General features: G+C 47.5%; 1 protein-coding gene across 1 annotated transcript; it reads left to right on the top strand.

The window, feature by feature from the left end:
* The first annotated feature begins 5,378 nt into the window (after window positions 1-5,378).
* On the top strand, window positions 5,379-7,924 carry LOC119387598 (cuticle protein 16.8). Its single transcript, XM_037655036.1, has 3 exons — window positions 5,379-5,577; window positions 5,718-5,774; window positions 6,513-7,924. The coding sequence occupies exons 1-3, from the start codon at window positions 5,566-5,568 to the stop codon at window positions 7,065-7,067; spliced, it is 624 nt and encodes a 207-aa protein (XP_037510964.1). The 5' UTR covers window positions 5,379-5,565; the 3' UTR covers window positions 7,068-7,924.
* The last annotated feature ends 8,169 nt before the right edge of the window (window positions 7,925-16,093 follow it).

Consider the following 16,093-nt stretch of genomic DNA (forward strand, 5'->3'; position numbering starts at 1 on the left):
ACGACCCCGTCTGGCGAAAAAAAAAATTTCAGGTTGGCGCCATGGATACTTTCAACTTCTGCTATGGTGCATCAAGTAGCCATTCCTGAGATTATTTGCAGATAAATTACACTCTTTCGAAGCTGTTTTGTCCTATCAGCCGATGCGCGCACACGAAGCCTTCTCCCACCAGCAGGCTTGTGGACCCCCGAACACAATGCATGGTGCGCCTGCAAATCCAAAATGGCGCACTGAAATTATTATAACTTATTGTTTTATATTAAAATTACTTGTGGATACAAGACCAAGCAATAGGAAAATCTGTACTCTTATTTTATGGTCTTCCTTATTCAAAGTGGTATTTTTATACTGTTACATGCAAAAACTCTACCCATAATACCGCTTTTGTTCAATTTGTTCAATACCGCTTTTGTTCAACTTAAATGACGCGGCTACTATGGCTACTTTCATCTTGAATCCTGGCTACTTTTCAAGCCCACCCAACGGCAACCCTGCCAAACTACTGCAACAACAAAAAATCGGCAGATCCCACGCACTGTGGGAATCGATGTAATGCGAAGCAGCCAGCAAGGAGCTGCATACATCGTCTTGTTTGTCTTTGAGCCAAATGAAATCATTCATGCCATAGCATCTAGTCCACCATATATCGCATGTTTGCCATGCACGCATGCATGCACAATCTAGTGCACACCATTCCAATGAAACGCATATTCTGGTATATAAATGCATGACCTGTCGTTTATGTTCATCACGCACTCGTGTCATGCCATACCAATTTTGGTATATATCACGTTAACAAAACGGCCGGAAGCGCACCATGACAGTGGCATGTAAATCATACCGTACATGACATGCATCACATGATTCGCATGTTAAGCCCTCTCAATTATATTCGTCATACAGTCACATCGCGCAATACCAATTTTGGTGTGTCAAGCAAGCGAAACGGCACGAGTGCGTCATGAGCATGACATGTAAATCATGTCGTGCATGTCATGCATGTCATGATTTTCATGTTACCACGTCTCGTTCACCGTCGTCGTACAGTCGCTTCGCGCGATAGCAATTTTGGTGTACATCGAGCTAGCGAAGCGGCCGCGAATGAACCATGAGCGCGGCATGTAAGTCATGACATACATGGCATGCATGTCATAGCTTTCATGTTACTACCTATTATTCATGTTCTTCATACAGTCACATCGCGCAATACCAATTTTGGTGCATATCAATCTAGCGAAACGGCCACGAGTGCGCCATGAGCATGGCATGTAAATCATGACGTACATTTCATGCATGTCATGATTATCATGTTACCACTTTTCATTTACGTTCGTCATACAGCGGCGTCGCGCAATACCAATTTAGGTGTATACAAAGCTAGCGAAACGGCCGGGAATGCACAATGAGCGCGGCATGTAAATCATGACATACATAACCTGCATGTCATGATTTCCATGTTACTACCTCCAATTTACGTTCGTCATGCAGTCGCGTCACGCAATACCAATTTTTGTGTGTCAAGCAAGCGAAACGGCACGAGTGCGTCATGAGCATGACATGTAAATCATGTCATACGTGACATGCATATCATGATTTTCATGTTACCACGTGTCAATTATGTTCGTCATACAGAAATGTCTCGTCACACCAGCTTTCGCATGTATCCCTTCATTTAAACGACCGCGAGCGCCCCGAGACCATGTCATGTAAATCATGCTGCACATGACATGCGCGTCACGATTTGCATGTTAGGACCTGTCATTATGTTCATCATGAACTCTTGTCACGCCGTACCATTTTTGGTATATATGAAATTAAGGGAACGGCCGCAAGAGCCCAAAGGCCGTGGAATGTAAATCATGCTGTTTATGACATGCGTGTCATGATTTTCATGATATGACCTGTCATTTATGTTCGTGATAAGGCCATGTTATGAGACACCAATTTTGGTACACATCCGATTAACGGAACGGCCAGGGAGCCCAAAGGACGTGGAATGTAAATCATGCTGTTCATGACATGCGTGTCACGTTTTTCATGATATGACCTGTCATTCATGTTCTTAATAAGGCCATGTTATGACACACCAATTTTGGTATACATCCGATTAACGAAACGGCCAGGAGAGCACAAAGTCGTAGGCGGCTAGATAGATAGATAGATAGATAGATAGATAGATAGATAGATAGATAGATAGATAGATAGATAGATAGATAGATAGATAGATAGATAGATAGATAGATAGATAGATAGATAGATAGATAGGCTCAAAGTCGCAGAAGTTCGCTATGAAATGCTTCGCATTAAAAAAAAAGCTACAATGTGATGGCATCTGCATAGCTACACCCAACGCCACAGCTGTGCGCGGGTGGTCGGGGTAGAATATAAATATCAATACGTGATGTTGAAAGGAACCTTGTGGTTACGGAAAATACCACGGGAATCTAAATTTTCTTAGTGTATTGAGGACTGGTTTCCTCAGTACTTTCGATCCTTGTGTCGCAAGTTGGGTAGCCAGTATGCCCGCCGGCCCTCTCGCCCGTTACGTCGGGCCACGTCAACATGAACGCAAGTATAGGTGTTAAACAATCATGCACGTCGCGGTGACGGCCTCGGCAACGTTGGTTATGAATGAAATATCGGTGTCGTCCGTAAGCGAAAAATGACGATGGATGCAAAGAATAAAAATCAGGGTTTAGGCTAAAAACAAGCGAACCCAGATGCTCTGCGTTGCAGAAGCGTTCTACCACTCCGCAACGCCAGTACTTGAAACTACTTTGGAAAAATACCCTATACAGCGTCATGTCACGCGAGGACACACACGAGCAGACGTAACATTTCGATGCAGAAACGTAAAATTGCACCACAGTCACAGTGGGCAAGTGGGCAAGGATGCACAGGCACGGCTCCAATGCTGAAATTTTGCCTGTTCTTTGTGCACCTCGACGTTAACCTAGGTATCTCTTCCTCGCATCGCCTGACCGCTGTCGGCACCATAGATGGCAGGCGCGCTGCGGCTGCCTTGGACACCTTGGCTTCGGGTACCCATCGTCACACCTGCGATGACTTGGTCATTTCGCCGCTCCTTCTCCGGAACCTGCCTGACTGCAGCTATGTGCCCACAGACTCCTTCCTGCCTTCCGGTAGTCTGCTGAGCTTCATACAGCCTCGTGCCCGCTCAAGCGAAATGTCACAATAACACAAGTGACGTCACTCTTACCTGCCCATTCGCTGGTTTACCGAGTGCCCCGACACCGCTACCGGGTGAAGATAAACAACTCGCGCATCCATCGCACTTCTTAATAATTATTTGCTGGGGTTTCACGTGCCGTAACCACGAGATGTTAATGAGGCCCACATTAATGGGGGACTCTGTATTAATTTTGACCTCCTGGGGTTCTTTAACGTGCGCCTAAACCTAAGCACACGGGTGTTTTTTTGCATTTCGCCTCCATCGAAATGTGGCTATCGCACTTCTTCAGTGAGCAAGGAAACAGCGGCGCAGCTGCAATGCTGAAATCTTGCCTGTTCTTAGTGCAGCTCGCCGTTAGCCTTCACAAAAGTTTCTCTGCAACTGATACGGTGATGTGACTGGGGTAACTGGAGTTGATGAGGCGTTTAACCTGTTGACACTTTGCACTGCACTAACTTCACGGTGTCGCATGTATCTTATATAAGTTTGGGCTGGTGCACCTACATATGAATAATCCGCGGCAGCAAAACCCCCTACCTGCCAACCATAAACACATGAGCGTTTATTGACTCAATGCTGAACATACACGTACTTCCTGTCTCCCACTCCACCTCGCATCAACAAAGCGCAAGCCAGAAGACGATATGAAATCTGGCGTCGCTTCTACTTAAATGAAAATAAAAGTTCATCCTCTCACACGGCATCTTTTGCCTCCTGGATGTTTCCTTTAAATTAATGAAAGTTAAGTAAAAGCACTACGGGCGTCTCTTCGAGTGCCTTCGAGCACGAGCTTTTGTGGGTGCTAAGGATTGTAATGTGCTGTTTTTGAAAAGTCTGCGCCGCGTATACGGCCAAATGTGTTATCATGACATTAAATGTGGTGGGAGCAATGTCCAGCATATGCTACACATTCTTGGCAAGTTGTTCGCGTCGTATCTTCTATTACGACCAGATTACAAGCCCCCTCACTCTCACAGATGGCCTCTGACCGCCAAGAATTTCACAACACCGCGTTTACAACCGTTTTCGATCGAACGCGTTTATGTGCGACGTGGTTTCCAGTATTTAGCTGACAGGTTGTCAATGTTATCTACGTACAATTGCGATTATTCAAGTGGAAATCATGCGAGATGTTTCTGCACATTTGTCAGGTTAATTACAGTGATTATAAGTAATTCATCAAATATTAACTTTAAGTCCACTTGCACAGCGTTAAAGTACAATAATATCTGCGGAAGTCACGTGATCAGCAGATGTAAAGCAAGCTACATCGAAGTGAAAAGTTTTTATAATCCATTCGTGCCCGACTTTTACAGCCATAAGAACAGCAAATACTGCACTGACCAACTTTCCTTCCGTCTCCTGGGCACCATCCTAATATGGACGTCGCACCTACGTAAATCATCGCATAAGTATGCTGCGCAGCTCGTGAGCAATGGCGTTGTAGCTGAATATCCAGTTTCTCCGTGTATGCAAATTGGTGCGCTGACTGGTTGCGCGAGAGTTATGTCCTAGGAAACATGGTAAAGTATTGTAAGTTTTCTCCGGCCAATAGAAAGAACAGGCGGAACAGAACAGTGCGTGATATCTCGCAGACAGTGTTGGATGAAAATTAACAGCCTTTTAGGGAGCATTCTTGCTCCGCCCGCTCCGCAAATACCGACTCGAATATACGCATGTATCTCATGATCGAGCACGGCATCTCATCTGCAATTCCACAAGTGCACGCGACGGCAGGATTGGCCGCATTGAATAGCAATTTACGCCGCAATGAAATTGGTGCAGAGCGAACACTCTCCCTCGTAGCGCCGGAATCCGCACTATTACCATACCGATCGCGTCGTCGCCACCGCGTTTCGCGGCGAAAACCGAGATAGAGCAATATCTCAGAAGTTCATCTCAAGAAGAAACAAGTTTCCGGGCGTGCTTTATAATATGAATCAACACGAGGCGGGAAGCGAAATGCGTGCGCGCTGCCAATTCGCTGCCACTGCCGGACATCTACCGCGTCCTCTCCACCCTTCATCGCGACGCTGTCTTCTGGCTCTTCTGCTTTCGGCGGACACTTGTGAGGCGACAAGATAGCGTGCCGCATGGGAGAAAACTCAAACCCTTTCCGGCAATTTCGTGGAGGTCACACGGTCGAATGCATAATAAAAGAAAACCGACACAAAAACGAAAAAAAAAGAAACCTAACGCCCAGCTCACTCTGTGATTCAGCAGGAGGTTCGCGGAGCCGGCTATAAAAACGTGCATGGGTTCAAACGAAACGCCAAACACCCTTGTGTCACGCATCACGGAAGCGTAAAGACGTCCGGACTGTGGTATCCAGAGGTTTCAAGCGGACCACCCCACCACAACACCGTTCCACCATGATCACCAAGGTGCGCCGAACGTCGCATGGATTGTGCCGTTAATTAACGCGTTCGTGTGACCTAGCGAAAGTGCGTCATAATAGAAGAAACCAGCGCAGCCACGCATCTGATTTATGTACCGTCGTCCGTGTGCTTTATTTTTTTTACAGGTGATTCTCTGCGGCCTGCTGGCTTATGCGGCCGGACAAGCCCTTCCTGGAGAACTTGTGAGTCCATAGACAGCTGACCGGACGTCTCAGTTTTCTTTAAATTGCACTGAGTGACTATTGTAACGAAGAGACAAACACTTTCGTTGTGCATTGTTTGATCGTGCACCTTGGATCGTACCTAAAGCACGGGCCAATGGCAAGAACAACAAAATGAGCGTCTGACAAAAAATCACGAACCGAAAATAACGCCATGCTCAAACTGAACTAATGATACCGCCTGCAGAGCTATAGAGTTCGGCGCTGCCTTCAATAGTGACAGCCCCGAACTGGAAAGTGATACGTATTTCGCAACTAGCTCATGGAATTTCCTCATAGCAAATTGACGATAGTAAAAATTTCAATACCCCAACAGTCGTACCTAGATATGTAGGTCTAACGCCGGTTTTACAATGAATGCCGCATAGTTTGTCGCTTGAAAAATTAAAATGAATATCTTGTTTCAACATCGTGTCGATTCAGTGAATCGCATTTGCAGTAATATGAAATTCTATTTTCAAGTGTAGCAATGACAACCCCAGCGATTTGTGCATATTTTGACGCACATTTCAGATGTGTTTAGGATGGTATGCTTCTTGTACTACTATTGACATTCGCCTAAATACACTGTGTAAAAAAGCTAAAAAACTAGTGAGAAAAACAAGACGGTCGTTATCGCTAGATTTGTTTGCGCTTTAACCCTTCCTTTTTGTTTTCTCTTCCTCTCTTCCTTCCTCCCACTCGAAATCCTGTTCACAGCCGGCCTCACCGTACAGCTTCAATCACGACACGACGGACGAGTTCGGCACCCGCATCAGCCACGAAGAGACCGGTGACGAAAGCAACAACAAGGTCGGTTCCTACAGCTACACCGATCCGAACGGAATCACCCGTACAGTGCGGTACGTGGCCGACGCCAACGGTTTCCGCGCCACCGTCGAGACCAACGAGCCGGGCACCAAGACCTCGAACCCGGCCGATGCCCCATTCGTCTCCAGCGCCGTCGAGCCACCTCCAGCACCGCCAGCACCCAAGCCCGCCACCGTGGTCGTCCAGCCAGCTCCCAGGCCAGTGGTCGTCCACACGACACCCGTTGTCCACGCCCACCCAGTCGTGCACGCTCATCCAGTCGGACATATCCTCCACGCCACACCAGTTACCCTGCACGCTGCGCCGGTCACCTTGCACGCTGCGCCAGTCCACTTGCACGCCGCGCCCATTACTTTCGCCACGACCCACCACGCGACACCGGTCCACCACATCACCATCGGCCACGCTCCGCTGACGTACACCCTGGGCCGCGCCAAGAGCTAAGCGTGCTCCGCTTGTCTACACTTTCCCACCTTGGTATCCACCTACGGGTGTCACGTAGTCAAGTTAAGCCACTGCTGGCTTCGCCACCCATCTGTGATGCGAAGGCAGGACGGCGAGAACTTTGGCTGGGCTTTCTGTTTGTCATTTCTTTGCCTCTTACTGCTTCCTCCTCTGTACGCATCGATGTCGGTGTGCACGCAATGGAAGTCATTGTGGCACGCTTTAACCTCATTGCACCAGATTGTTCTAGTTCCTGTAAAATATTTCTGGGGGATTAGGAGACTAACGCTAGGGATAATCCAGACAACGATTGGTGTGCATGCTGGTGCTAAGGCAGCACTTTTTTGAAAGCAAATAACATGTAATTGGTCCTAATGAGGCCCCAAATTGTATTTAGAGGTATGCAGGGATCAGTACCTTTAACATGTGCGCATACATTTTAGAAACCTAGAACACTTTTCTCTGCATTTTCACGTGAGTTTTTGCAAGTGTGCTTTTGCGTGACAGTCGCTAAAACTTAGCTCGTTTTACAGATGTCAGAATATTGCTTTAAGGGCTGCTTGAGTGTACTCGCATGGCCTATGAGCAACCGAAATTTTCGTGATTTCAACATGACAAAGTGACTACTACTTTTTGAGTAGCGAATTAGCGTACTGCCTTTCTCTTATCACTATGTTGTTTGTGAACGGCTTCCATGTGTGTAAAATGTAGATAACTATCTTTTGTTCTCTTCATGCTTGATGATACTCCCGACATGTGAATATATTCTTGTCATTGAAGTAGCCTTCAGGGACTATTGTTTGTTTAAGCTGCACCCTTTTATTTAAAAAATAAATTGTTTACGTGCATCTGCGGAATTCGGGAATCGTCATTCCATACTTATGAATTATTATCAAAACCCTCACACATCTATTTTGGGCTTCTCGTTCTTCCAAGAAATCCAGCTCGACTGATCCATCGTTCCCTGCTACCACTGGGTTCCATAATTTCTTTTTAATTTGCTCGTTAACAAACAAACGGGAGGCCATCATAACTTTGATGGCACATGACACGAAGACACATGATGATACATATCACCACATTGAGCCTATTTCAACTATTTCGCTTTCAGTACAACAACTTAACCAGCAATCAGGCTTGAGGTTTCTTTATGAACAAGTTTTGCCCACAGATGTTTTTAGAATTAACAATATCAGACTGTCTTCAGGACCTCCTATTAGACAGTCCACAAAGAACAGAATACCACACGCCGCCAGCAGGATTAGCTAAGTGGAAAGAAAAAGTTAAATAACGATCAAATAGTCACAATGTATTATCAACAAATTTCACAAAACATGTCGTTATAAGCAAAAACGTTAGACACGCAAATAAGAACAACACAGTGATACCACGGTAAGAGCTTATTGCAAATCGATTCTGCGGAATCCGGCAAAGTGGCCGGAAGGTTAAGAGACGGAAATTAACAACCGCCCACTTGTAGCACAAAGCCACAATGAAATCCACGCGGATTTCTCAGAAAGAAAGCTTATTTGCCGAGAAGTTCGTCCTGGCCCGGGGATCGCACACGGGACGAACGCCTGTCCGGGCGGTCGATCTATTGAGCTAACCAGAATACTCGCAAATGGCAGCGCGAGGGCAAATTCATCGAGAACTCCAAGCACACGGACACAAATTATTGCAAATTAGGAAAAAGTCGCAGTTTCGCCGCAAGGGCGAAGCAGTGAATGCGATAGCAAGAAAGTGGAATGTCACACGAGGAATGACAAGGAGCTCAATACTTGCAGCGCGGCGCTGAGGCACAAAGAAGGACACCCGGAAATAACGCACAGGTATGCACAGGACAAGCGGGAACTAACAACTGTCACAATTGTTATGTCTTTGAGCTTGAGCAACACGCTGCAAGTGTCGACAATAGAGAATCAGACGCTCTTAGATATTTCTTTTTCTTATAAACTGCGGCGCGTGGAGTGACGCCTCTGCGTCTCCTGCCACACGGATGCGTCTGATGCAAAGTGTGACCGGTGTTCTTTTTTCGTAGCGTTAGCTACACTTGCCTAGCCGGAGCCGATTTCGCGTGGAGCGTCATGAGCCGTGCTGCGCATGCGCGAGGATCAGTGATCTCACACAGCTGGGTCACCGGAGCTGGCATCTCACGCGCTGTCCAACGCCGCCGCGCACGGCTCACCGCTGCTGGTGTGCGGGAGAGTGGCGACGTAGGCGCGGAAGCCACGCTGGCGCCGACGCGCGCGCAGACTCCGCCACCGCCGCGCGCGGCTCGCCGCTGCTGGTCTGCGCCGCATTCGAGAGCAGTGACGTCGTAGACATAGACAATGACGCCGGCGCGCGCGCAGCTATTTGCCTTCGCTGTGCAGTCGCCGTCTGACACTGCGCTGAGGCCGCTTAATAGCGCCTCTGACTGGCGTTTGCAGGTGGGTAACGCCATGGAGAAGGAGAGCGCAAATGCTGCTCGATGGCGCAGAACAGCCGAGAAACTTATCTCATCGGATGCTGAAGTAGTTGCCTGGCATTTAGCGGTTCAGCGTACGAAGAATGAACAGAGGAAGGCTAATAATCCTAGACAATTTGGAAAGCTAAGAATAATCAGCTGAACCTTTGCTAACGCTACGTATATCCTGGCATAGCCGAGCTAAGCCACTGCAAATTTTTCCGTTGCCCGCCACGAGTGTGTACAGAAAGGGCCCACTTTGTCATGCGTGTATCAAGCGCAGTTTTCAAATTGAAATAAAATGTAGAAGCGTTGCATGATAGAAAACACGCCCAAGCTCCTCCGAGATCTACATACCACCAGCGGTAAATGGTGCATATAAATAGCTTGCCGTTGTTTCGCCGGCGCATACATGGCGTGTGTTTGAGTTTAACGCAGCGGGCTGGGGAGCGAGGCGTCGCTGGTTCGAATCCCCGATTGGGTGCTTCAGAAATTTCTTCTTCTATATATTTTCTGTATATTTCCTTCTATATATATATATATATATATATATATATATATATATATATATATATATATATATATATACTTATCCGGGACATGACGGAGACGGCGAAAATCCGCGGAGAGGGTCCATATAATTGCTATCGCAATAAAAAAATCGGCAGATCCCACTCATTCTGGTAGTTAGTTAAAATACTTTATTTGTTTATCGGGTGGACGACTATCCTAGCCCCTCGAGGGGAGGATCGGAATCGATGTCATGCGAAGCAGTAGGCGAGTAGTGGCTTATACCACATTTGTTATTGTTTTCAGTCAAGCGTTGCGAGTTGGACCGACTTCATTGTGTATCTTGAGTAGTTATGAGTACATCATGGGCAGGCCCGTAGCGAGGAATTTTTTTTGGGATGGTGGGTAGGGGAGGACTTGCCTTGATATTTGAGTAAAGCACCTATTTTGAGGAAAGTACCTATATGACGAAGCAACTGTTTGGTGGGAGGGGCCTCCTAAGATCCTCCCCCCTCCCCCCTACCTGGCTACGGTATTGACCGTGGTCTTACCAGGCACGTCGACTACACCGACGCCCCCGGGTATCTTATGGTCCGACGCGAAGTGCCTACTCGCATTAGAGCACAGATGCCATTTTTTGGAAATTACCTGCACGCTACGGTGTGATGATGTGCCCATCATAAGAAGCGGTTTTTGCCATATTCCTCTGGGTTTAGCAATGGTTGACCATGCGCTTGGCGAGCCATAGGAGTTAATATGTAATGTTTATTACGCTCTTACGAATGGCGATAGGATAGCGAACACTGCAACGACAGTGTACGTTGCCGCAATTAGAAGCAATATAGGGTCTTTTTCGTAGGCAGTTTCAAGCACTGACGTAGCTCTGTGGATGAATACTTGACTGCAACGCAGAATGCCTGTTTTTTTTTTTTTTTTTACGGCTCTAACCGTGATTTTCAATGTTTCTGTCCCTCTAATATTTCCCCCACATAGAACACTGCCGAAGCCTGTCCCGCAACTTCTGCGACACAAGCTCCATAACGCCATCGCGTAAAGATTTTTGGAAGTCTGTTATCGCCGTTCGTGGGTTGATACAAACTGTGAATCACCTGTGGTTCGTACCCGCATTCGATGGGCCACGGCATACGGGTATGTACCACACGTGACTGAAGGAGATGGTTTCATTACGTAGGCGACAAGTATCTCACGCCATTGATTCACTAATTCCTTTCCATACATATTTTGGAATGCTCCAAGCTAAGGAGACGACCACGAGAGCGCCCAGACGTAGGCGGCTAGACAGATACATAGGTATATATGGTCAAAGTTCTGTTGTTCTTGGACATTGCAAAAGTCGCCCGGCGTACTCAAGTCCGATGACTTGTGAAGTCGACATTTCAAATTGATGCGCCGGGTGGTTCTGTTATCAAGGCGAGACGGAGCAACTGCTAGTGATTAAGTCTGCAGATTGCAGCAAAGGCGGTCACGCAGGATGCGTTGAACTGTCTGCTCACGATCATCACTGAAGCCGCTTTCGGTCTTTCTGATGCAAAAGGCAAAGCGCTTCCTAAAGGCCACCGTCTACAAGGAGGGGTGGCTTCGCGACTGCAGTCCCACGGCATGGGAAAGCGCAGTAGTAGTAGTAGTAGTAGAAAACTTTATTAAGGCGAAAGCCTTAGATGGCTCATCAAACGCGAAAAGTGACCGGCGTCCCGCATCCGCGTCTCCCGTCGGCGTCCACACGAGTGATGCAAAGAATCATTATCATGCGATGAGGTCACAGATCACCAAAATTTGTGAGCGCCGTCTTGGTTTAAACGTTAGCATTCGCTAGCACTGTCGGGCATGCAGCGATGGAGTGCTTTCAGTAAAATGCGCGAAAATTTAGCTCAGTTTATCCATTCTGACGGTGCGGCTTGTACATATATTGTTAGTGGCTAGGCATATGTTACTAAACGCGATGTATTTCATTTAAAACCAAAGGAATTTTGAGCTAATCTATCTGTGTATCTGCCTAAGTGGCCGCCTTGGTCTTTGTGCTCTCGCGGCCGTTTGATTATCTTGATGTATACCGGAAATGGTGCGGCATGACAAAGCGTATGACGAACATAACTGATCAGAGCACGAAAATTATGTCATGCATGTCGTGTACGTCATGACATACATGACACAATCATGGTGCTCTAGCGACCGTTTTATTAACTTGATGTGTACCGATACTTTGGAGGACGCTTGATCTTCGTCTTCAAGAGTAGAACGCGATAGCTTAATCGGGGCTCGTGGGCATCGCCTTCTCAATTGCTAGCCTGGCTTCGGTTCTTGCTAGCCTGGCTTCGGCTTTTGAATTTTTGTCATAGTTTAGGCTACAGCATCATCAAATCATTCGCGCCACGAATTAGGCGAGGCCCCATGTATCAAGGCAGCTACAGGCAATTATAGTTATACCCTCCTTCTCGCCACTGCTTTATCACCTCCACTCATCAAACAACCAACCGTCGCTGGCGGCCGCAGCGCAATGAATGGGTCGAGCTCGGTCGACTGCACCCGGCAGAACGCGCCGTCGGGCAACACATACAAAGCGCAAGAAGTGGTTGAGATCTATGCCATCAGGTGCCGCCACACTACCAGCCGTTCTTATTTTGATTCTTGTGTACGGCGACAATTTGCGAAGGCTTGCGGACAAAGAACAAGTATTTGAGAACGATCATCGATAAACGTAAACTCGGCCAGTGCGGTCGTCTTCAGGGGTGAAGTTACAGCCGCAGGCGTGTGGACCCTGGTGATGATCGGTTGCGAGAGCCGGACGCTCACTGCAGCGACGATCTGAAGCGACTCTGTAGGCTTGTCATATGCCTTACAAGCCTTACACGGTGTCGCAGCTTTACAGGCCATCCATCGCTAGATTTGCGGCACACTAATAAGCTATGGCAATTCATGGTGTCTGAGAAAAGAAACCTCGAGATAAACGCTGCCGCACAGCTCATGTCAACACGGAGCACATTGTAACACAAGCACACGACGCTCGCTGCCCACCACAAGTTCAGTGACGTAGACTGGACATATCCAATCAGATTGGTCACCGGGGCTGCTTAAGGAGGAACAATGCTACGTAAGGAGGGCGCCGGAAGTCGAAAGCTCGTTTGGCTGAGCCGCTGTGATCTATAGCGATTCGCTTGTTTCAAGTGTTCTAATAAATTGCGCAGTTGACGCAGAGAGCTTAAGTTGGTCTGCAAGTGATTCTTAGGACTTGCTTTACAGTATCAATGCGTGTATAGGGAATTGTCAAAGCCGTTTCAGGGTTCCTTTACTGCATATAGGATTTCTCTAGGCACCTTCCGAGCCATTTGGGCCGGACAGACTGGTCCGGTCCAAGAGGCGCTTGTTTGTGTTCCCCTTCCCCAGGTAGCACACATGGTCTAGAAAACGTTTTTTTAGGAATAAATGGGATAAAACAGATTCTAAACCAATTTCGACGTTTTAAAAACGTCACAGAAAATCCGTATTATATCCGTTTTTGATAACGTCTAGAAAACGCATTTTTCAAGAGCATTTTGGTCTAGAACATATATTTCAAGACGTTTGTTCGATTCTAAACCAATTTCGACGTTTTAAAAACGTCACAGAAAGTCCGTATTATATACGTTTTTGACAACGTCTAGAAAACGTATTTTTAAGACTATTTTGGTCTGGAACGTATATTTCAAGATGTTTGTTCGATTCTAAACCAAATTCGACGTTTTAAAAACGTCACAGAAAATCCGTATTATATCCATTTTTGATAACGTCTAGAAAACGCATTTTTAAAGACCATTTTAGTTTGGAACGTATATTTCAAGACGTTTGTTTAATCCTAAACCAATTTCGACGTTTTAAAAACGTCTTGTTCGTGACGTCTACAAGACGCACTTTATAAGACGTTTTGTCGCCCAGCAGCGGACCGCGAGCCACTTGGCCCATGCATGCATGGGCATGCATGAACCACCGTGAATTGAAATTTGAACTCGAGCCTGCGCACGCCATCTCTCATTGCGATAAAGAAAGTAACGCGCAAAACGATAAAGGCGTATGGTGTCTACATTTCATCAGCAACAATGAAGACTTCAAAGTTCGTTAACCACACTCTAAAAAAAAAGGGAGCGAGAATGGAGCAACGGGCTCCGTTCCTCCTTCGGAGCAGCGACTTTCTCCTTTTCGGACGATTTACTCGTCGCGCCCTCTTGCGGCAAGCGCCAAGGGAGAAACGTTTCTCCCTCAACCACGTGACTTGCGCGCGCACGCATGCGCACGCCGAGTTACATCGTGATTCCGTGCTGCGGAGAGCGGACGCTTTTTCGCGCTCGCTCGGCAGTCTCAGACCAGATTATCCAGTGCTACCGATCTCGGCCAGTCGCGTGCAATTACTTGTACCTAGGATTGATGCGAGCAACACACGAGTGACGTTCATTGTTTTAAGTGCGAATGCACTTTATAAGCGACCCTGAATCCGCCGTCCCATAGCAACGCCGCGGAGAGCGGAGAGGAGGAGGAGCGTCAGTAGCAACGGCGCAGCGACGTCACGCCCCACGTGACTGCGCGCGCTCCGCCCTCCGCTCCGTGACTTCGCGCGCCCCGCGCATTGCCTGTGGTGATGAAGGCCGGCGGCGAGACGCCGAACGAAAGCGTGCGAAGCGAGCCGAGCACCCCGAAGCCGATCTGGCGCGGGGACGCGCGATGCGTGAGCGAGCGCGGGCCCTCGAATTCGATCGGCCGGACGCGCGCTTCCAGCGAGACTTCCTGGACCGCAGCTTCGGATATAGCTGCGCGGTGTGCGATCGACTGTGGTTCGACAACAACCTGAGCCCCATCTCGGGCGTGCGCAACGCCGCCAACAAGTTGAACGCGTTGCGGGTTCTTTGGAACGAGTTCGGAAGACAGATCATCATCATCAGTAAAAGTGCTTTGCACTTAAAAACGGCCAGACCTCCGTGGGTCGGCTGGCGCGTGCTCTCTCGCTGCCGTCTCCTTCGCTCGGCTCTGCAGTTTAGTCGCGCGCGCCCCCTCATAGCATCACCCCGTGCTTCGCACTTCCTCATACTCCCCTTCGGGGAAATGCGGGTTTTTTTGTTCTATGTGTTGAGTAACGTGTGTGGCGTTTTTTTTTCTTTTTTTTTATAGGCTCGGCGTGTGCGCGATGCGCCGCATACTTTCGTGTGTCTCGTGTTGTTTGTATACGTTTGCGCACGATCTGCTTGTCATAAATACAGTAAGTCCCGCTTCACAAAACAGTCTTGTTTTAATGAACACCTTAGACTGTACACCAATAATTCAATTTTTTTTCGGCGTTAACATACTTGGCAAGAGCACGCGTTTTTAGTTTTACACAGCACTTATCAATACAACAAGCAATATAAAGAAGCATGAAAGTTAATTTTTACAACATTTTAGCAAACGTGATACCACTGGACAGCGCATGCGTGAAAGTACGATAACGTATAATTGCTGGAGTTTGACGTGTCGAAACCACCGTATGATTATGAGGCACGCCGTAGTGTGGGACTACGGATTAATTTCAATCAACTGGGGTTCTTTAACGTGCACATGGGTGTTCTTTGCCTTTCGCCCCCATTGAAATGTGGCCGCCGTGGCCGCATTTTAACGTTAACCTGCATCATAATTGCACATATCTGAAGAATAAGTCAATGACTTCTGTCAATTAAGCCAAAATTCTCAATCACATGCGTTTTGGAATACGCATTGCCATCACTGAGAATTAGAACGGACTTATGCACGCGTGCAGTATGTATCTCTCGTTCTCGGGATTTTGCTTTGGCGTGCGAAACTCAACACAAAATGCGCTTCTAATGACAGCTGTGCACAGTAGGTAATCACTAACACTCTCACTCACCTTTGTGAAAAGAGTATTCCAAATCCAACGCAAGACTAACCACCGCCACAACGACAACTACACAGTTGTTGCACAATGACCGCAATTTCACACGCCAGGCGAATACCGTGACGTAACAGTAGCAGAGCAGCATGTAGGTACAGCGTACTGAAATATTACAGAACACGTAGTGAGGGTAGCGTTCTT

This window comes from Rhipicephalus sanguineus, chromosome 3 (assembly GCF_013339695.2).
Source record: "Rhipicephalus sanguineus isolate Rsan-2018 chromosome 3, BIME_Rsan_1.4, whole genome shotgun sequence".
In the NCBI taxonomy this organism is placed as follows: Eukaryota; Metazoa; Arthropoda; class Arachnida; order Ixodida; family Ixodidae; genus Rhipicephalus; species Rhipicephalus sanguineus.